The 22,732-nt window shown below is 42.1% G+C and overlaps 1 protein-coding gene, 2 long non-coding RNA genes and 3 other non-coding genes across 7 annotated transcripts in view; 5 read left to right on the forward strand and 1 right to left on the reverse strand.

Moving 5' to 3' along the window:
* LOC146503874 (uncharacterized) lies at positions 1 to 11,890 on the forward strand. The gene is made up of 2 exons (XR_014868660.1): positions 1 to 10,708; positions 11,043 to 11,890. It is a non-coding gene; the product is annotated as an uncharacterized LOC146503874 (long non-coding RNA).
* Positions 638 to 801, forward strand: LOC146503875 (U1 spliceosomal RNA). Its single transcript, XR_014868875.1, has one exon. It is a non-coding gene; the product is annotated as a U1 spliceosomal RNA (small nuclear RNA).
* On the forward strand, positions 2,062 to 2,225 carry LOC146503876 (U1 spliceosomal RNA). Its single transcript, XR_014868983.1, has one exon. It is a non-coding gene; the product is annotated as a U1 spliceosomal RNA (small nuclear RNA).
* Positions 4,484 to 4,647, forward strand: LOC146503877 (U1 spliceosomal RNA). The gene has a single exon (XR_014869084.1). It is a non-coding gene; the product is annotated as a U1 spliceosomal RNA (small nuclear RNA).
* The window catches only part of LOC146503878 (heterogeneous nuclear ribonucleoprotein L-like), a 16,339-nt gene continuing 5,353 nt past the window's right edge, over positions 11,747 to 22,732 (reverse strand). The window contains exons 7-14 of one of the 2 annotated variants that reach the window (XM_085130542.1): positions 17,502 to 17,534; positions 16,755 to 16,826; positions 16,104 to 16,351; positions 14,930 to 15,051; positions 13,092 to 13,293; positions 12,935 to 12,992; positions 12,667 to 12,777; positions 11,747 to 12,439 (exon numbers count right to left, since the gene is read on the reverse strand). In XM_085130542.1, the coding sequence (XP_084986668.1) occupies positions 12,381 to 12,439; positions 12,667 to 12,777; positions 12,935 to 12,992; positions 13,092 to 13,293; positions 14,930 to 15,051; positions 16,104 to 16,351; positions 16,755 to 16,826; positions 17,502 to 17,534 (905 nt within the window). In that variant the 3' untranslated portion in view covers positions 11,747 to 12,380. The remainder of the gene's footprint in view (positions 12,440 to 12,666; positions 12,778 to 12,934; positions 12,993 to 13,091; positions 13,294 to 14,929; positions 15,052 to 16,103; positions 16,352 to 16,754; positions 16,827 to 17,501; positions 17,535 to 22,732) is intronic. The other variant, XM_085130543.1, reaches the window with a different exon arrangement.
* On the forward strand, positions 16,815 to 21,519 carry LOC146503879 (uncharacterized). Its single transcript, XR_014868664.1, has 2 exons — positions 16,815 to 20,383; positions 21,487 to 21,519. It is a non-coding gene; the product is annotated as an uncharacterized LOC146503879 (long non-coding RNA).

Raw genomic sequence — 22,732 nt, forward strand, 5'->3', positions numbered from 1 at the left:
AATTGAATGCTAATTTGAATGCAGACAGATGTGAATGAATCTCCAATAAAAGCAGTGACAGGTTCAAATACCTTTGTTTGACCTATTGAGTTAGACAATGAGAGTCAAATATTGAAGCTGCAGAATGTAGTTTGAAATTATTAAAGTGAGTGTTCCTGCTCCGGGACAATAGGGGGCAGCATCAGGAGGATAGTAACTGTCCAGCAGCAGAGAACAAAGGAACAGGAAGTGGTTGTGCTGTTCGCAGAAAACGTGTGTGCTTTATGCGTTTTTTCCTTTTTTCTAAACATCAGACGTGAATCAAACAGTTTTCAGCTGCAGTTTGATTTAACTTGGAGTTACTTGAACTTCCTGCAGGTTTGTTGGTGGATTTAAGGAGGTTAAATGGATGAAAAAAGTGATCTTTCAATTAGCTTTTGTTGTGCAGATGCAGCAATGCATGATGGGAAAGACTCCTCGTATTTTATTAAAACTAAATAACCTGATGTGGCTCTGTTGGAAGCTCCTTCCTGTGTATATAAATAGTGTGTAGTCCCAGCCTCCTGCAGGCTGTTTGTGTTGATTGTGAGATGGTGAGCACCGTGAGTGTGCAGGGTTTGTGTGTGAAAGAGTCCCCCATGTGTGAGGTGAACAACTCATACTTACCTGGCAGGGGAGATACCATGATCATGAAGGTGGTTCACCCAGGGCGAGGCTCAGCCATTGCACTCCGGTTGTGCTGACCCCTGCGAATTCCCCAAATGTGGGAATCTCGACTGCATAATTTCTGGTAGTAGGGGACTGCGTTCGCGCTCTCCCCTGATCCCATGTTCAAAGAAAACAGAGGAAGCAGATACTGAGGCAGTGTCCTGCTGTTTATTAAGGCTCAGAAATCTCCGTTATTGTGTTATTTGACGAAGATGTTAGTGAAAGCTTTGTGCTGCAGTCTTTTCACTGAAATCCTTTGTGCACTGTGGGGCACACTGTCACCTCCCGAGTGTTAATCCACTTAACAACAGCAGCTTCTTTTCTAATCCCGGGCAGCTCGTCCATCTCAGTCGTGTTAGGAAAGTCATTTTTGTCCGTGTGCAGAAAGACAGCCTGTTTTTTTCCCTTTTCTTTCCTCTAATGGTTCCACAGCAGCCAGCATGTGTGTTATGCAGATTGTGGAAGAGGGCAGGGCTGGTAGAACAGTTACCCGAAGTGTAGCCACCACCGAGCAAAGAAAATGGTTTAAAGATCTATGACAGACGAGCAGCTCAGACTATAACTTATGTTGACCTCACTCTTTCCTGTCTAAACACAAAACTGTCATGTGTGACCCGGTGCCCAATCAGCTCGAACAAACCGTTTGTATTCACACTTTGTGGGCTTGTCCCTCATATACGACTTCATGCCACTGGTAGCCTAACATGCCACCATCCTCTAATCTGTGCAGATGTTTCTGTAAGGCTGAAATGAGCTTTGCAGGCAGTGAAATGTGATGATAGAGTGGCAGTTCAGCCTGATTATGACAGAAACTCATCTTATTCCTTCTTTGCTGTTGTTTACACACAAGGAAGCTCTTAGAATATATCTGTGCAATAAACAGTGTTGTTCCTACTCCGGGACAATAGGGGGCAGCAGCAGGAGGAGAGTGAACCGTTCAGCAGCACATAACAAAGGAACAGGAAGTGGTTGTGCTGTTAGCAGAAAACGTGTGTGCTTTATGCGTTTTTTCCTTTTTTCTAAACATCAGACGTGAATCAAACAGTTTTCAGCTGCAGTTTGATTTAACTTGGAGTTACTTGAACTTCCTGTTGGTTTGTTGGTGGATTTAAGGATGTTAAATGGATGAAAAACGTGATCTTTCAGTTAGCTTTTGTTGTGCATATGCAGCAATGCATGATGGGAAAGACTCCCCGTATATTTTAAACTAAATAGCCTGATGTGGCTCTGTTGGAAGCTCCTTCCTGTGTATATAAATAGTGTGTAGTCCCAGCCTCCTGCAGGCTGTGTTTGTGTTGATTGTGAGACTGTGAGCACCGTGAGTGTGCAGGGTTTGTGTGTGAAAGAGTCCCCCATGTGTGAGGTGAACAACTCATACTTACCTGGCAGGGGAGATACCATGATCATGAAGGTGGTTCACCCAGGGCGAGGCTCAGCCATTGCACTCCGGTTGTGCTGACCCCTGCGAATTCCCCAAATGTGGGAATCTCGACTGCATAATTTCTGGTAGTGGGGGACTGCGTTCGCGCTCTCCCCTGATCACATGTTCAAAGAAAACAGAGGAAGCAGATACTGAGGCAGTGTCCTGCTGTTTATTAAGGCTCAGAAATCTCCGTTATTGTGTTATTTGAGGAAGATGTTAGTGAAAGCTTTGTGCTGCACAGTCTTTTCACTGAAGTCCTTTGTGCACTGTGGAGCACACCGTCACCTCCAGAGTGTTAATCCACTTAACAAACAGCAGCTTCTTTTCTAATCCAGGGCAGCTCGTCCATCTCAGTCGTGTTAGGAAAGTCATTTTTGTCCATGTGCAGAAAGACAGCCTGTTTTTTTTTCCCTTTTCTTTCCTCTAATGGTTCCACAGCAGCCAGCATGTGTGTTATGCAGATTGTGGAAGAGGGCAGGGCTGGTAGAACAGTTACCAGAAGTGTAGCCACCACCGAGCAAAGAAAATGGTTTAAAGATCTATGACAGACGAGCAGAGATGGGCAGTAACGCGTTACTGTAATCCGATTACTTTTTCCAAGTAACCAGTAAAGTAAGGGATTACTATTGCAAAAAAGGTAATTAGATTACCGTTACTTTCCCGTAGGAACGCTGCGTTACTAAAACCGGGATTTTTTTTTTGCAAGAATGTTTCATGACAGTGACATAAGCAAGTGCGACGTTCGTCACAACAGCTGTGTGCAGATCAGCAGTGGATCATATATCGAGTGCGGGAGAGAGTATGAGCGTGCAGCGTTTAAAGCGTGGAAGTACTGACCTTACTTTCAGTTTGATTCCATAAAAAGTGATAAAAACATTAGCGTCCGTTGTGCGTGGGAAGAAAACTTCTTTTTACAGCGAAAAAACCCCTAAACTTCCAAGCAAGCACCGAGTAGCTACGATGTATTGGGAAACTCACAGAGAAACTCGCGGATTCTTCAACTGACCGCTGCGGCACACCTGCACCAGGGTAAACCTCCGCCTACCCTACTCCTGCTTTACAGGTGAAAATAGAGCCAAAGGACCGCTGAGTCTTTGACTTTATTTATTTTCTGCTGTGTTTTACTTGCATCTATGTAAAACAGTGAGTGTAAAAACACAAAAAAAATTATTTTATGTGCTGGAATGTGCAGAAAATAGGTTTAAATATTAAATAAATTTCTTACAGTCAGAGAATGTTGCATATAATTACATTTTTGCTTGATGCATAAAGTTAAAAGATTAAAACCAATAAAACAAGTTTTAAAAAGAGACTTTTCCATTTGATTACATTTTGTATGATGGATTATGCAGAAAAAGTAGAATTGGGCTGAAAGATCTATCGCTTTATCATCTATTCAGGTTGTAAATCATGTTTTTAAAAAGTAACTAAGTAATTAATTACTTTTGAAAATAAGTAATCAGTAAAGTAACGGGATTACCTTTTTGGGGGAAGTAATCAGTAATTAGTTACTGATTACTTTTTTCAAGTAACTTGACCAACACTGCAGACGAGCAGCTCAGACCATAACTTATGTTGACCTCACTCTTTCCTGTGTACACAAAAAACTGTCATGTGTGACCCGGTGCCCAATCAGCTCGAACAAACCGCTTATATTCACACTTTGTGGGCTTGTCCCTCATATACGACTTCATGCCACTGGTAGCCTAACATGCCACCATCCTCTAATCTGTGCAGATGTTTCTGTAAGGCTGAAATGAGCTTTGCAGGCAGTGAAATGTGATGATAGAGTGGCAGTTCAGCCTGATTATGACAGAAACTCATCTTATTCCTTCTTTGCTGTTGTTTACACACAAGGAAGCTCTTAGAATATATCTGTGCAATAAACAGTGCTGTTCCTACTCCGGGACAATAGGGGGCAGCAGCAGGAGGAGAGTGAACTGCTCAGCAGCACATAACAAAGGAACAGGAAGTGGTTGTGCTGTTAGCAGAAAACGTGTGTGCTTTATGTGTTTTTTCTAAACATCAGACGTGAATCAAGCAGTTTTCAGCTGCAGTTTGATTTAACTTGGAGTTACTTGAACTTCCTGTTGGTTTGTTGGTGGATTTAAGGATGTTAAATGGATGAAAAACGTGATCTTTCAGTTAGCTTTTGTTGTGCATATGCAGCAATGCATGATGGGAAAGACTCCCCGTATATTTTAAACTAAATAGCCTGATGTGGCTCTGTTGGAAGCTCCTTCCTGTGTATATAAATAGTGTGTAGTCCCAGCCTCCTGCAGGCTGTGTTTGTGTTGATTGTGAGACTGTGAGCACCGTGAGTGTGCAGGGTTTGTGTGTGAAAGAGTCCCCCATGTGTGAGGTGAACAACTCATACTTACCTGGCAGGGGAGATACCATGATCATGAAGGTGGTTCACCCAGGGCGAGGCTCAGCCATTGCACTCCGGTTGTGCTGACCCCTGCGAATTCCCCAAATGTGGGAATCTCGACTGCATAATTTCTGGTAGTGGGGGACTGCGTTCGCGCTCTCCCCTGATCATATGTTCAAAGAAAACAGACCCAAAACTTATTCAGTCAGATTCTGAGATTTTTTCTTATTGAGTATTTCAGGGAGATGTGAGTAAGCGGGTGATTTGAGTGATGTCAGGACTGGCTGCTGTGGCTCACATGTTGAGTGCAATTTGTAGTTCTCTCTGTTCTCTGACAGACCTTTGCAAGTTGGTCTGCTCTTTGTCTGGGAACTTTATTACTGAAGGAATTTGCTCATTCTGTGTCCTGTATTGATTAAAAATCACCACATGGATAAAAATAAATATCCTCTCATCTTTGATTTTGCAGATTAAAATGTGAAGTTTTATTCATTTATTTATTGTGACTTGAACACTATTTTTGCTTACATAGCTGAAAGTGCACTAATCTAACACTGATAAGGTTTTACTATATCAGATTGACAAACGTTTATCAAAGCCCTGTAGGTACTGTTCTTTACAGCCTCTCCAACCCCGGTATTTTTACCATAAAAACGGTAACCTGACCAAAAAAAAACAGCCGCAAAACAATTTCAATTGTTAAAAAAACAGTGTTCAGTATTTTGCAATAATTTTTTGTGGCCTGATTTAATAACTTCAGTAAAGGCATCTCCACCAATAAACCCATATTCAAAACCACCTACCTACAACTAAGGAACGAGCCAAAGTGTAAGAAGTTCCAGTCTGAGGGGTGTACAAGTTCAGCTTAGCCAGCTCTTTGTGTTAGCAGATTTAATCAACACTAAAACTAAGAAATGACCGTGGTTATTGTCCTTTGCTTACAGAGGCTTTTATTGTTGGTCTGCGTGTGTGTGTGTGCGCAGCTAAAGAGAGTGTTTGATAAATCATCAGCCAACACTGATACTGCAGATGAGTCGGTAGAGTAATGTTGCAGTTGATAATCATGTGAATTTAAAAAATGTGTATTTTTTTAGTGCTATCAGCATTAATCTTGTTAAAATGACGAGCTGACCGCGCTACCGCGTTGCCGCTGTGCAGCCCCACGCACGGGGCGATCCGCGCTAACTCGCTAACAGAGATTTGTCACATTAATGCGGTTACGGCATTACCGTCATTTTAACAAGATTAAGGCTGACGGCACTAGTATTTTTCCAGTTGGTGCTGCAGTGTTGTGGCAATTACACATTAAGGAGTGTCTGAACAAAAAGCAATTCGCTTCTGGCGCATTTCTTTATAGTGAGGACATTTGGCGGGCATTCAGGCTCTGGTTGCCTAGGAAACTATCCAGGGTTATTAATACCTCTGTCATTTGTCAGTCAGTGACAACCTTTGCTCATGTTGTTTGTGTGTAGCTTTGTTTTGGAGTTAGATTAAGAGAAAACAGAGAGGACTAACCAAACTTGGTATCATACCAAAAAACAGGATTGTGAGTTGGGAATTATTAAATTTTGCACATTCCTCCACCTTACATTGTCAGGTTCTCTTGGCATACATCTTTATATAGTCCAGTCTTTGGTGTTCGCACTCAAAAGCAAGATAGCGTAGTTCATTTCTTAAGCCACCAGTTTGCTAATACTCTTCAATAGCACTATAAATATCTTGGCTGTGTTTCTCACATTTATCCCTGTTGTATTTAAAAATTTCACAAGCTTGCTCAGGGCACCGTGAACCTGGCAGTGTGACAGCGGTGTAGTCATGGGCAGACTTGTATGTAGGGAAGTTTTTCGGCTGGCTTTTTGAGTTTAAGATTAAGTAACATTCAGCACTGGTGCACCTAACTTTTTTTTTTTTTTAGGCGCACTAGCACAAAAGTTAGGCAACCCAAATTTTTCAACCGCATCGCTCAGCACCGCAGTTTTACGTGTGCAGTTTTTTTTTTTGGGGGGGGGATTGCTGTCCATATAGACAATATTGATTTGTAAATGCTAGGGCTGCCACAAACGATTATTCTGATAGTCGACTAGTCACCGATTATTTTTGCAATTAGTCGACTAATCAGATCATCATCATCATGGACGTAAAACGTACAGCTTATTGCACCAGCAGCATCTGCTCTTATATAACTATCATTAGCTTACAGCTTTAAGTGTTTAAGGTATGTGCTAACTAAAAATAAAGACAAGATGATAGTTTATTGAATTTAAATGAAATTTGCAGATTGTTTCGGTGTAAACTCAGCCGTCTGCTCCTTGCTATCTGAAATATAACAGGACACCGGAGTATATTCAAATTCAAACAACGCGTCGACTATTAAATTAGTCGTCGACGATTTTGATAGTCGATGTAATCGTGACTAGTTGACTAATCGTGACAGCCCTAGTAAATGATTAACTACCAATCTTGTCAACACAAAGTTCTTTATTTGGAGCACAGTTCTACAAGACAGATAAGTTACTGAAAAAGTGCTTAAAGTGCTTTGGCACTCTTTGGTAGTATTGTAGACAATGTTAAACTTAACCATCATCTTGGCCTCCTCTGATGAGCTGTCTGCTGCTGCTTGCCGCTGAAAGGCAGTGGGGAGAGGGGACACTTGGGCAGTGCATTTATCGCAGCATATAATGTATTTTCTGGATACACTGTGCTTTTTCAGCATTCAGAGATTGATGGCTATGAATTTCAGACGGATCAGGCCTTAACTTAACAAAAAAGTTATCAGTAGTTCTTTTCATCTTTTCTTATTACTCACAGCTACATCCACTTCAGTCGGGCCTAGGCTACTGACAAGGGCTGGGTACCATTAGGGGTGGGCGGTATAAATGGTATACAGTAGAAACGATATAAATTTGACCAATGGTAGAGATTTTGACTCTACCGCGATTGCGCGTGTTGATGGTGACATCAAGCTGCGCCTGTTTTGGTCAAAAGCATTGCAACGGCTGCAAAGAACATCTGCAAATTGTGCCAGGCGACAGTAATAGCAAAGAGACGAAGCACTTTTGGAATATGGGGAGAGCCAAAAACTGCGCTTCCTCCACTTCTGTACCATCGATTCATTAATGTTGAATTCTCTGGCAGCTGCTCTATTCCCATGTAGTTGCAGTGTATTAGTAACTAACCTTGTATTGTGGATGGATTATCTCAGATGTTTTCCTGACTGAAGTTTGGTCCGTTTATATCATCTTGCTGTTTCGCTAGCGATCACGTAGCACATCATTATATACCAGCTAGCCCAACTTCAGTAAACCTACAAACGTCACTGCTGTTTAGTTTTCTGTCTTCATTTATGTTGGAAGTGATAACAGAGCTGTACAGAAATCTCTCAGTCAGAACATGCTATATCATGTTTAGGTGGAAACTAGCGAGCTTTTAACACTGTTGAATTTAATAAATTCTGTTTTCATGGATGCCTGGATGTTAAACTTAATTGTTACGCCTGGTAAAGCAGCAACACTTTCATCTTTAATAAAATAATTAGACTTTAGACAGTTTTTAACTCTCAGTGATGCCACAGTGTTTGTTTGACTTTGGGACCTGAAGCAGACAGAGTTTACTCAGATTACTCCGCGAGGCTCCTGACTACGGCAGCCGTAATGCTCCGACAATCCATCAAGCAGTGCGGCTTCATAGCTTCCCAAAGTCGTACTAAAACATTTTTGACAGATTTCTGCGTGCAGTGTACCACATAAAATTGTTTCAAGGTCCATAAGCACAACCAGAATTCATACATAATGCACACGGGATTATAAGGGTCTTTGTCGATTTAGGATTTTAAGTGTGCCGTATTTTCCAAACAACACGGTAATAACGACGGCCCGCTAGCATGCTCTACCAAAAATAGTGCTTTGTTGTGTATCTGACGGACGAAAGCTAAACCAGTTCCATACCACTGAAGTTGCAGCATTTTTACAAACCAATTCTGGTTCATCTGTTTCATTTAACAATCAGCCTTCGCCCTCCTCATTCTCCGTCGCCGCCATGCTTTTTCCACCATGTGCGTATGAAAACAAAGGCACTGCGCATGCGCGTTTTACCCATATTCTATCGCGATATTTCATTTCTTAGTGTTGCCCAACATTATACCGGTATTACCGTGAACGGTATGATATGGCCCAGCCCTACCAATCTTTTGGCTCACACTTTAGTATATGGTGACATTGTTCATACTCATCAATGGTGACATCACACTGTGGCAGAAGCTGTTATAAAGTTGAGTAGAGGGAATGAGGTGCTTCTTCTAGCCTCTAAAAGACAGACGTTATCATTCGGTTCCCTGTTGGCCAGGAGGGCAATCCTACTGAGGTGGCGGGATGCTGCCCCTCCAGATCTGCAGCTGGAGTTTTGGAGTTTTTTAAATAAGTTTTGAAGAGTTGTTTGTGTCCGTCACTGTTTTGGTCTGGATGTTCAGCTGTGATATTTCTGGACACAAAATTGCACACACATCAGTCTTCCTCAAACACAGGTGTACCTTCCACGAGGGCATTTATGTGTGGACTTCCTCTGTGCTGGAATTCCAAGAGCGCAAAGCCGTGAAAATAGTCAACAACTTTTCCAAGTGGTTGTGCAAAAGAGAGGCTCAAAACGATGAACAATGCCTCGAATCGTTTCTGAAACATCCACGTTGTGGTAAAACGATTGCTTCGCAGTATTTCACACTTGGAGGATAAATCAGGCTCATCAAAACTGACCTGCCCATGTTGTTGAGGCTTGCTTGCTGTAATGACCTCTTTCCAGTGAATTTCTGCTTCACAGAGAAAAAAAGTGGGAGCTCCCACCTGATCATAGCATAGAGATCACTTGTGCTTTTTTTCTCAATAAGCAGCGGTATCTCTGAATCGATCGGCATCTTTGTTATGCACTCGTCTTTACTTCATGTTACATCCTTCTCTGGCAGTCAGTGGCATGTACTGCGCTGACTGCTAGCTGAAGTGAATAGTCTACAATTTGTGTTGTGTTTGCCTCTGTGTGCTGCCTGTATGTCTTTTTTTGTTCTTGCTCTACGTGGACTACATGCACCTGCTCCCTGTCACTTCAAAACATGCATCTCTAATCAGTGAGAGCACCTTGGCACTATCCCTACTAGTGAAGACTATGTTGTTTCAACAGTGCTTTCCTCTCGGGTTCGTTGAACTCGGACACGCATAGAATCAACTTTTCCATGTTTTTGTTCATAGTGTGTTTGATCTTGGCGTGACTGTAGGCGCAGGAAGTAGAAAAGGATGGGTTTCAGAGCGCAGTGCTACTTTCTATGTAAAAGGGCCTTAACAGTGTGCTGTTTATCTTACATCCTTCTCTGGTAAAAGGTTTACCTTTACACAACTGTATTCTTATGCTTAAAGTAGCCAGATATATTTCTTGTGCAAACTGTGGAAAGAACAAATAGTTTGTGTCCCTAGCAAAACCGTTATCAGCACAGGAAAGCCTGGTTTTGAAATATCTACACGGCTCATTGAATGAATGAATGAATGAATGCAGAATTGTCTACAGTGACCGTAGACTCCGGACCAATCACAACGCAGAACTGTCTGCTGTAAGGATGCACTAATTTGACTTGTCTCAGATATGATACTGATGTCTCGGCTTCAAGATGTAATGTTGTTATTCATATAATTTATTTAGAGTAGCTTCATTTAAGCTCATATAAAGGCTGCTGAATGAGTTGTTGCACTGAACTAACGTCCTTCTAGCTTTCTGGCTTGTGAGACTTTCCTCTGACTGGACATAATGAAAGAAACCAAAGCTTCGTCTGACTTAGGCTGGATATTTAAGGCAACACACTATCCACCGACAGCGCTAAAGTGGAAACACGAAAGAGATTAAAGTGAACAGAAGAGAGATTCTGCTGCTGTTTGATTCTTGTGTGTCATTGATTCTGTGTCTTGTCTGCCTTTCTGCAGGTTTTTCTGGCTCCTCAGTTTCCTGAGGGTTTGTTATATTATTTGTCCTCTCCCAAAACCCGAGTCCAAACCAGCCGGTCGTGGCAGACGGCTTACCACACGAAAAACAAAGCACATCTGCGTGCAGTGTCTTCTTTCTGTTTGGCCTGGATGCTTTGCCAATTTCCAGATAAGGTGGATGGGAAGTGCAGAAGAGGCAGATGAGATGGTGTGAGAAGACAATAGCAAATCGGAGGGGAGAAAGAGAACATTTATAAACCCAGACAACAGATGGTGAGTGAAAAAGAAACACATGGTCCATCATGGGAAGCCCCCAGCAGCCTTGGCCTATTGCAGCATAACTAAGGGAGGATTCAGGGTCACCTGATCCAGCCCTATAAGCTTTCAAAGCATAGAAAGTGCAAAGCCTAATCTTAAAAGTACAGCGTGCTTCTGATAAAACACGAGGAATACACTATGAAATAAGTTGTTACCTTAAGGTTTTTAATTAAATAGGCTACACAGAACAGCTGTTTTTGTGTGAAGGTCCTTTGTTTCATTATTTTGGCTGCTGTAGAGCTGGAATGTACCAGCTTGTGGGATAAAGTGCGTTCTCTCTTCCCCACAGCCTGCGATGTTGCCGCAGCAGCATCAGACAGTTGAAAAGAAACAGACTCCATGTGGACGGAGGGCAGATGTCCTTCAGCCCAGCTAGAGAACACCAGGATGAATTCCTCACTCGGTATCTGACCTTGTGCTAGCGTGGCGGGCTCAGAGTTCCTTCTGATGCTGAACAGTGTCCGGCCTTATATGACCACAACGTGTAGGTGACACTGACTCCCTCGTGTTCCTCAAATCTCAAATTTTTTTAAGCACATCTTAGTGCTGTTTAAGTTTTGTTCATGCACATTTCAAGGTATTTTACTTCCCTCTTGGTATTTTAATGTTATTTTAGGAATAGTGCCTTGGACTCTTACTAAATATAATAATGCGACTTTTTCTTCATAATTGAGCGGTGCCTACTTCAATAAAGTGCGTTGTCAAGAATAGGTTATCTATATAAAAACCAGTGCTACAAATAAGATCTGGGTCTGACTCGCTCCCTGATGGAGACAACTTAGTTTTATTTGGCAACATAATTCTAATTTTGATTGAATATTTTGATTCTGTTGGCTTTTATAGGACCTACTTCATTCTGGTTTAACCTTAAAGCTGATCTATTTCTGCAGTACACCGCTCCACTCTGAGCTGCATTATTAAAATATGAGGGTCATGTTTACACTCAAGACACCGAAGAGTGAACGGTAAAGTCAGAATGATGGAACAATAAAGTTTGAATTCAAGTTTGTTTTTTATTTTGTAAGAACAAAATTCTCTGCGCACCAGACACGAAGATGCAGATCTAAACAGACAAATTAAAATAACAAAAAAAAAAAAAAAATTGATAAAAGTTGCAAAAGACAGCTTTTACAAAAACCATGTTGTCCACTGCCACTGAACAACCCGAGCTTAGAACAATCTTTCAAATGTTCTATGTCAGGTTCCTGTATGATACAAAAAAGTAAAAAGGACAACTTAATATTGAAGACACACAAAAACTGATACTCTAATGCCAACTTGTTCTCACTCTCAGTTACAAATACAGCTGTTACGTCAGAAGATAAGTGTCCAATGACATCTTACTTGAGGCTTCTAACAAAAACGGCAGTAATTGAGGGTCTCGGGTGAAAACATGTTGATGCCACACATCTGGGGGATAAATATCAAAAGTTTAAATGCTTGTTAGCATTAGTTAAGCTTAATATATCAAATACACAGAATCACAACTGCATTGTGAGAGGTTACAATACATGACTGTTGAAAATCTGTTTCTCCCCCGTGGTGTGTCGCAAGCAGTCATGGTCTAAGTACACGTGAACATGGGAATGCAGGACCAATCTTCAGCTTCCTCGATACAAAAGAGCGCTCAGTTGGCGTGCTGAACAGTGGAGAAGCACAGTTTGAGGGTGTACGGGTAGGGACCGGCTACAGAGAGAGGAGGAGAGAGTCAGCGTTAGCTCAACCCAAAGAAACAAAAACAAACCATATACAAAATTCCTGCAATGAGCCTCCCAACTGAACTGAATGTGTGCTTTAACAAATCTGTAGGTGAAGCACTGTCAGCTCCTTAGAGTTAACTAACTCTTAACCTGACAATTGCTTACTGTGTATAATTTAAAAAAGGATACTTGAGAGCATCATTGAAAACTTACTTGGATTTTTCATTTGGTAGTGGTTTATCATGGCCAGAGCTTCCATAGCATCGTTGATCGACTCCCACTCTAACAGACCTGAAGCACTGCGATCACTGGGAGCTGCTCCGCCTGGTGGGCACAGATGCAGAAATGTGATGAGATGTTAGATTTTATTCAGATTCAGTCATCGTTTTAAATATTTATCGGGTGCATCTGCCAGTCTTCTTAAAGCTCACTGGCATAACTCAAATACACGTCAAGAGGAGGCGGGTGTAAAGCAGCGTACTTTTTCCTGTGAACATTTTGACATTAACAGGAGCCTTGACACCGATCTCGTCACAAATCTGTAAGAAGACAAACATCATTAGGGTCTGCAGGTGCAACACTTGTGATAGTCACAGTTTGAATCCTTGGGCTGCATGTGCACAGTTCCTCCTACAGACCTGAGAGAAGATCTCCGGCGTGGCTTCTGGCTGAGCATTGAAGAAGTGCAGCACGTTGCTCGGGTGCTGGATGCGGTTTTTAGCTGCTTGTTCTGGGGAGGTGAACCGGTTGTTCCTGGAGCCATGGAATTCCTTGAAGCTGCTTGTGCCATCTTCCAGCTCGTAGCATTGACCGGGAACGATGGCTTGTTGCTTGGATACGCTGCAGGGAATGGGGGGGGAGGGAGGATCAGCCTTTTAAAATCATTTATGGCTCTAACTTACTATTTAAGTCTCCACAACTCAGCAGCTTCAGAAGCTCAGGCATAAACCAGTGGGAGATGTGTCCATGTTTTGTGATGACATTTCCACAGCCTTTACTTTGGACTAAAACAGTGTGTCAGCCTTTGTGTGATTCAAGTCTTTAAAGTGAAACTAACATCAGCCACTCTGCTGCCCGTAGACTTCTCGTTTGTGATTGGTCAGATGTTTTCAACTCCAACTGCTATCCAGATGATAGATTAGAGCAGTGGTTCCCAAACTTTTTTTGCTGGGCCCCCCTTGTTTTACAAGAAAAATGTTCGCGCCCCCGCCTCACGCACGCACGCACGCAAGAACACATCCTCCAACCACACACACCCATATTTTGGTCCATTGCGGTTTATTTCACACCTCAAACATTTAGTAAACAATTAAGCAAATACAAGTAATCTGCAATAAATTACAGGTAGTAAGAAAATTAACTAATAAAGTCTTTTACACTATGTCCACACCTACACGGGTATTTTTGAAAACGCAGCTGTTTCGTCCACATGTAAACGGCGTTTCGAATCACCGAGAATGGAGATTTTTTAAAACTCCTTTTTTGCGTTTACGTGTGGACGAGGAATACAGAGTTCGTCATGCAACGTCAAAGGTATGTGCCTTTTTTCACGTCACGCTGTGCGCCACGTTATTGTTTACATGAGATGAATTGCAGAATGGCAGATAGAGACGAAATACTGTTAATCTGACTATCTGCAGGTTTTACACGCTTACATATACACGCAGTTACTGTCCCTCCATTTAGAAAGGCAGAGGCGTCACGGTGTAATTATTTTACATGTAGTTGTTTTTTTTTCCTGTGTAATAATATTCAACATTGCTATCAATACATTTTTCAAAAAATCCCTCTGCAAAATGGGTTCAAAAACATAAACAACTGTTGGATGCTGTTTGTCCGTGATTTGAACCGGGGGAACAAATTGTGGCAGGATCAGCCTGATATTATTTGTATCCCACTGTAACTTTACTATATAAAGAGCTAGCATCTCCAAAATGTCAGGAGTAGTTAGTCATTACAACAAGTGTTTGTGAACTACAAATCAAGAATGTGGGATACTGTTTGTCCGTGATTTAAACAGCCCAGCGCTGCTCCTGACGAAGGGAAAACCAATCCTGCAGGGAGACCTACCTCGGCACTTGTGCAGGTAAAACCAAAGGGAAGATATGCGTCACCATATTTTCTAGTCTTTTGCTTAGAATGAAGTTGGTTTGGAAACATATTCAGCTATGCTTCATCTCCTGCTTTGAGTTTGTGTGGGCGCCCGTGCTAGCAGTGTCCAAGCGTTGTTGTTGTTTTTTTTTCCCCTTTTCATGCCGCGCCCCCCCTGCAATGGCTCTGCGCCCCCCCTAGGGGGCGGGCCCCACACTTTGGGAACGTCTGGATTAGAGAATCCTGGGCAAACGACTATCAGTTAACGCTGGGGCGAGTGAAACTGTTGTGTGTGACTAGAAGCTGCTTTGTTCGGGCTCAGATGGTCCTGGAGCGATTTCGTCAGTCTGACACTTGTAGATTAAACTGTTCAAGTTTAACTCACCACACATTCAGTTTCTGTCCAAACAGGAAGTTGTTGTTGAGGTGAGTGATTGCACGGTCCACAGCGTAGCAGTCTCCCATCTCCACCATGGCTGCTCCAGGCTTACTCTTCATGAACTTCACCTGGAAGGGTTCAAAGACAGGATTGACTGGTGCTCTGCTATTTGCCTTTCGCTTTGACCTAAACACAGAATCAATTTGCTCTCTTGACTTGTGCGCGTGCTGATGAACTGGAACACAAGTGTGGCATTGTTGAGGTGGAAAATATTGACTCAGTTTCAGCCATGATAACACTTCCTGCTTACATTCCTTTGTTTCACTCTCAGTGTGAAATTTTCTCACTGAGCTTTTATATCCAAACAGGAGTTAGATAAACAAATGTGATACACCTCCTGGGTCATTGTTAAATGTTCATGTCAGTGCATTTACTTCTGAAGGAATATACATTAACTGCATAAAAAGATTGAGACCGTTATGCAAGTTTAAGCACCTGTACCAGTTACTATTTAAAAACATGAGCCTGTGCTGGTCCAACGTAGGGTTTACATTTTTCTTTGTTCATTATTTTAAATGTTTACATTAACTTAACGTTCACCTAAGAAATCTCACTTCAGGTTTTACTGTTCAAAGGTGCCATATTAGGTTTAAGTCATAATATAGAGTTACAGGGTTTTGTAAGTTCATATTAATTACTACAGCACACATGAAGACCCACAGGCACAACATCCCAGGGACTTAGACATGCACCAAAATCATCTTTTATTAGACCCGTGTTCTTTCTAATGGTCAGCAGAGGTCTGACTGCTGAAGACTTCTGGTCCTAAACAATAAGAAAACATCCATCAGCTCCGAACTCTGACATCATCCACCGATGTCGTTAAAATAAAGACCAGAGCCTGATATAAAAGACTGATGTCTTTTATAAAAGACCCACCTTCATCTTAGCTCTTTCAAACCAGGACAGTTCTGACCAACTTTGGGAGCGTGAACATACCCACAATTATCAATACAGTACTTAGAACTCATGATTTAACCCACAGTATAAACAGGAAAGTGTTTACTGAACTCAAGGGAGATGAAGGATGTTTTCACATACACCAAACACAATCGATGATTGATGATTTACACTGCAGCAGCTCAACCATCAGCTTCACAGCTAAAAAACAGGCACTGACCCGCTCTACGTTCCCATAGAGACAGAAGATGTTGAAGACACGGTCGGCGTTCATCTTGACAGGGTCCAACCCGTACACCATGACAACCGGCGAATCAGCATGTGCACCGTACTCGCCAGGAGGAGGGGGAGGAGGTCCGTAGCCTGGACCGTAGCTTCTCCCTCCACGCCCTCTCATTGGTGGACCCATACGGCGACCTTCGTAGGGCGGGGATCCGTAGCTCTCATCGTAACCATGGTAACCGCCTCCTGAAGAACGAGGCAGAAATCAGGAAAGTGAGAAAACGTGAAAATAACCCCAGTAATCAAGCAGGGTGAGGTAAGCTTTTCTGGAAAATACTGAAATCTGTAGAGGACACAGCACCGCCTCACTGCCACTGTGTGGAGGACCCAATTTACACAATCGTCTTAACTTGAATTGAGTTTAAAATGACTGTTGACTCATATTGGATCTAGATAGTGTGGATTATTAAAGTTTAAACCTCAGTTTCCCCAGTTTAGGGCTAATAAACCTAGTCTTAAACTAGATCTCGACTGAATCCTTCTTTCAGTCTGTACGTGGATTAATCCTAGTCCAGAGGAGATTAGCTCAGCATTTTGCATGTTGTGTTTCAGTGGGTTCTCTTGTTCCCCAGGGGTGTGAGAGCCTTACCGTACTCTGGAGGGTGGTCGCCCAGCAGAGCAGGCTGTCTCTGGCGCTTGTTAGGGTTGGCATTCACATCGTCTATAAGAACAGGAAGACAAAAGGAAAGAAGAAAAGGATAGAGAAAAAAAAAAAAAAAAAAAAGATAAATATAACAAGAAAAGTCTGGAAACAGAACTGTAATCTCTACATGACAATGGGATGCTTGAGCACAAAATATGTATTATGGTAAACTGACATTTTGATGCCAAAGGTGCATCAGAGTGCACACCAAAGTGTCTAAATAATCTGTCAGAGGAACAATTACAAAAACAAAAAAGAAACTAATCAGAGTACTTAAGAGAAACGCATGCATCTGGCTCTCACAGGCCAGATGCATCGGGCCTGCGAGAGCCGCTCAGATTACAGATTACACTCCAAACATCTCAACCATCTCAGCAACTGCCCCTTTTGGTCTTGAGTGATTGTAAAGGAATGGTGGGGAGGGCAAGGACGTGTAATGAATGGCAAAGACAGAATTAGGGTCTAAGGAAATAACCCCAAAACCCCTTTAACTCAAAAACATCCACAATGCTAAACCCCTTAGCGTGTAAAGTGGAATAGGAGTAAATGGCAAGGATGAGGTGGATGCTAATGATCTCAAAAGTGAAGAGGGTAAGGGTATCAAACAAAGTCAGTCTGGATAAGTATGACAAATGGCTAAATTTAATTTAAAAAAAAAAAAAAAAAAAAAGAAGTTTGTACGCTCACACACACCTGCATTGCTCCCATTGCCATCTGCATCACCATCTGTACAGGTACACAATAATCATACACAATCAGAAGGGAAGCCAGGTTAATCATGGTTACATCTTAACTCAAGTGAAGTTACCCGAGGTAAGTGTGGAGAGTGCGTTAAGACCACTCGTGAATGATCAGGCTTTCTGTCCTCAGTGGGGAAGAGTTTTATAAGAAATGCAAGCTTGGTACCTTTGCAGGTGACAAATTTAGACTCTCCTAGCTTTACCAGGTGTGTGCCGCTTTGTAATTAGCAGGGTTGGTCAAAGACACAGACTAAATAAAAGAAGGACGTAACCACCATTGGTTTGCGAAGCCTTGTTAGGAAGTTTCAGGATGAGTTCTGAAACCACACGAAACGAGAGAACCCGAAGGGCACCGCTCACTCTTTGGCTAACAACTTGTGACTCACAAGCAAATAGCCAATAGGACACCCTGGAAAACCTTATTGTGTCCATAGTTTATTTGGTAAACTTAATGCGTTACTCGGTGAGAACATAAACCAATCAGGAAAGTGTTAAATGAGGTCACAGAATGGAGCCAAGGACCAGTTTTCCATAGACTTCTACACAGCTGCAAGTCTTTTTGCCCCCTGCCGCCCATTTAGAAGAAGCTTTTCAGCGTTGGTAGCTACGCCCATCTTTTATGCCATCTGTGGTCAAGCACATCCGACACGAGCCCATTAAGTTCACACCCAAACTCCAGATTAAAACATGATTTATTTCCCAAAGAAACTAGCACAGCTCCAGGGAAGATGGATGAGATTACTGATGGCTGTAAACTGCCAACAGAGGGAGCAACAACACAGTTTACAGACATACAGAGAGCAGGTTTGACATTAGAAAACAGAACCACAGCCTCTTCCAGAAAGAGAGATTAAGCCTGTGTGAGGGGAAGGAAAAAAATAATTTAAAAAGAATGGAGTCATGTCTGTCTTGTGTGGCGATGTTGGTAGCTGGGCTTTGGGGTCATGTGGTGCTGTGCAGTTATGTTCCTTGAGAACAGGTCTCGATTTACTTACTGCAAGTTTACAAACAGTGGGAGGAAGACATTTGCTGCGGCAGTTCCACCACTCTCCACTCAACTCATTTCATCCCAAACTCTTATCCATTTCCTCTTTTTGGGGAGGTGGGGGGGCAAGTCTCCACCTCAGGATCGATTTCCTGGTTTAGCAAGCTGAAACGCCCACTGGTAGGTGGGGAGCTTGGTTGGCGTTTCCATCCTTTTTGTTGCGTTTTGGAAAGGTAGGACTTGAAGCTGCCATAGAGCACATTTCAGTGGGGGGGAAGCTGGCTCCTCTTAGCCGCAAATTGCCAAACCTGCATCACATGGAAGGTGTTACACAGGTTCTAGAGACTTAAATATATTTAAAGAAAAAAAAGGAGAAAGAAGCTAAACAGGGATGCAAGTAGTAAGAAAATCAGAGGGAGAAAGAGGAGAAAGAGCGAGAGAGAAAAGCTGAACTCCATGTGAGGGAGGGACACAGTGGATGGTCTGACTGGGCTCTGAGTGTGCTGATGGTGTTGTCAGCAGTGTCTCGTCTTCATCAGTTGTCTTGTGTTGACTCCAATGTGAGTGGAAATGTCTTGATTCGAGGGTGTGAGGTGGATCAGTCGGTACGGCGTCAGTGTGCTGCGTTCGTGTCGCAAAGCGTGACGAGCAGTTTAGCTCGAGGCTTTAAAAAAAATGTGATCTTGACTGATTGTTATCAGTATGCATCGTCTGCTGTGGTGAAAGATGCCTGTCACTAGCTTCTGACTGGGTGGGTGGTGCTGTGTCTTCTCTGGTGTCAGTCTTCATTTGGTGTAGACAATGGGAGCACTGTAGCTGCTTGTGTCTCAAAGTGACGAAGAAGGGGGGAAACGGAGGGGAGGGACCGAGTGTAGCTCAGTACCAAAACTCCCCACACTCTACAAATGTCTCCATGGGTCTTGTGCAAGAATGCAGAGATGACGATTGAGTGGTGTATCAGTCCTACATCGGCGTGTTGGATGGATGGTATCTCAGAGGACATTTGGCCCTCTGTGTGATAGTGGTAGTGTCCTCCCTGAAGAAGTGGATGCTTGAGATGGTGGTCGCTGAGTGTTGATGTCAGCGTGTATCTGCACAAAGCTTCTGTGCACAGTTGGTTTTTTTGAAAGTCACCCATTACAGATAGCCAGTCAACTGATGCTGGTCCAACACCTCTGTTCTCAGCCAAAATTAAATGTAATAAAATACAGAAGCACAAACTTCAACTGAAGCACATTTGGCTTTTTACACCCGACTACCGACCCCCCCCCCCAAAACATGTTTTGTCAACCGAAATGTAAATTTTAAGGTGTAATTATAAACAGTGGGAAAGACCAGCATTAGTCTTGGTGGCAAAGACATGTTTTTCAGTTAAGTGACTTTAAAGGTACCTTTTGTAATTGCCCTCTGCAGGCAGGAGGGCAACACTTAAAAACCTCAGATGCTTAACCTTAATTTAAAAAAAAAAAAAAACAAGCTTTTTTTTTTTAAAACTACAATTGTAAATAACTGTTCGCCTGGTTTAACAATGGTTAGGTTAAGTCACTGCACCTCAGGGTAGAAAGTGGCATTACACAAGAGTACAGCCCAACCATAGACCAACTTCAGTTGTACAAAAAAAGTACCTTTAAAGTCAAAGTTTAACCACACTTTGAAAAAAACAAAAACAAACAGTAATAGTACTAACAGATATCCAAAAACACTCCTGCAAAAATGTGCCATGAGAAGGGCAGGAACAGCAAATGCCAGCAGAAAGAAAATGTGCACATAGCAGGTTAGCTTCTCTGTGACTGAACTGATTCAAGAGGAAATTTAATGAGAAATAATAGAGCAGCCAACGCTCAGTCAGTGTGACCATACAGAGAGCTGGGCGATATATCGAGTTTTTAAAAAAATATCGATATATTTTTATACGAGATATAAGATGTGACAATATCCTTTATATCGATATAGTCTATGTTACGTTATAACTATACTTGTGGAGCCGCAAGTTTGCCTCTCTTTCGTCCACTTTTGTCTTTACGCAACATTACTCGGCCTCGCCCCTCCTTCACTGAACACAACTCCCCCTCCTCCCCCATCGCTTCACCACAGGAAGCGACAAGATGGACACGGCAAATCTCCGTTAACGAGTTACTGCGCATCGCCCCGTGCGTGGGGCTGGACGCCGTCAACGTGTTAGCTAGCTAACCACGCTAACGAGCTAACCACGCTAACGCCATGCAGCCCAGAGGTGCTGCACAGCCTAAAATCCTTTCATTTTCTCAAAAGTTGACAGCGCGCCTTATGTATGAATTCTGGTTGTGCTTGATGGCCGCAAAGCGATTTTATGTGGTACACAGCGCTCAGCAATCTGTCAAAAAATGTTTTAGTACGACTTTGGTAAGCTACGGTGCTGCACCGGTTGATGGATTGTCAGAGCATTACGGCTACCGAGGAGCCTCGCGGAGTGATACGTACTGTGCTTCAACGTAATATTACCCTACTGTGTATAAGGACCATAAATGGCACCTGTTAAGAGACGTGGTTACGAAGAGGATTTCAAACTCAATGCTGTCAGTCACACAGTAGAAGGTGGGAACAGAGCAGCTGTGAAATCTGTCTTTGTTACTATGCTCTGCATCTTTTAGTTTACATTTTGACTGCACAATTGTGAGCTTTTTGTTATGCACAAAAACAACATTGTTTTCTTTTATTTATGGAGCATTATTATTTAATAAATGCTCATAATTTATTTTTGAGTAAATTTTATGTACATCTATGCTCTATGTTAATAAAAGTGCCTGTGTGACATCTGGGACACAGCTTTGACTAAGAACTCTCTTTTTGTTCTTACTTTATGGCTTTAAAAAAAAAAAAAAAAAAAAAAAAAAAAAAAAAATCGAGATATATATCTTATATTGCCGTCCAGGTAAAATATATCGAGATATGAATTTTGGGTCATATCGCCCAGCCCTACATACAGACATCTGTCTCAAAACTGGGACTGGGAAAAATAAACCATAATCTTCTCTACTTTAAGTTAAATGAAGAATATCAGAATGTCTTATTTAAATTTTAAAAAAGAAATACAAATAACAGTATAAAGGAGTAAATACTGTTGCTTCCAGTCAGTCACACTGCTGTAATGTGAAGAAAAAGCTGTAAGACATTTCGTCCTTTTCTGCAGCAGAAAACAAAAACGCACTTCAACTGTCCAAGTTTGATTTAGACTTCTGTGGGAAATAGACGTCCTAACCTGTCACCTCTACCTTCCACGCCATTCAAGTCATTACATTTATCAGGACGCACACATCAGGTTACGGAGTAAGGTTAAAAGGATTTTCCATTTCCTCTTAAGCTGTGAGGCAGATGTGCTGCTGAAGCTTATTTCAGGCATTAGACTGAACCACTGCTCCCTGCAAACCAAGTAATTTTAACATCTTTACACAAGAAGCTAGCATAATCTTTAAGACTGAATACTAGATTTGTTTATATTATTGGTCTGAAACGGCAAAATGATTACCAACTTGAGCTTTAAAAATAAAAGTAGTGGAGCAAATATTGCGCATTAGCTCTAATTTAGATTAGATTTAGTTTTAATCAAGCAAGAGAAACGCCTCCACCTCCCTGCTTTTTTTCTCAGCCTTATTGTTTCTGTAATGTTATAGACTTCCTTTAACATAAAACAGCTACAACAAGGAAAAGAAAGAAAGAAAAACAACTTTTAACGGTGGGTTCGCTTTGCAGGTGAACTGACTGGTATATATACCATCACTGGCCTGTGGCTGTTTTTAACCCTTTATGCATTTTGTTATTTTGCAGTATTATTTATTATAAGACACCCAACTTTAGAAAAATCAACCCATTTATTTAAATCACTCTTTGTGGAGGAGGACATATTGTTAATATGCTGTCCCAGCATTAGACAAACAGTGTCTCTACTTCTTCGGGGAAAAGAAAGCTGCTCTATTCTTGAAACAGTGAAAACTACTTCCTGACAGTAACTTCCGCCCGAGGTGAACTGACTTAATGAGCTGCTGGGAAACACAAACTAGGTTAGACAGGTGCCGAAGCAGAATCTACAGTCACAAGCACCACAATTTACTCATCTTAAGAGTCTGAAGGGAGGGTCACGTAACAAGTTCAAACACAAGTAAACCAGAACAACAAGATGCCACAGAAAATATTAGCCTCGCTATGTTATCTTTCTCTCTGTC

Source organism: Neolamprologus multifasciatus, chromosome 14, assembly GCF_963576455.1.
Source record: "Neolamprologus multifasciatus chromosome 14, fNeoMul1.2, whole genome shotgun sequence".
Classification (NCBI taxonomy): domain Eukaryota; kingdom Metazoa; phylum Chordata; class Actinopteri; order Cichliformes; family Cichlidae; genus Neolamprologus; species Neolamprologus multifasciatus.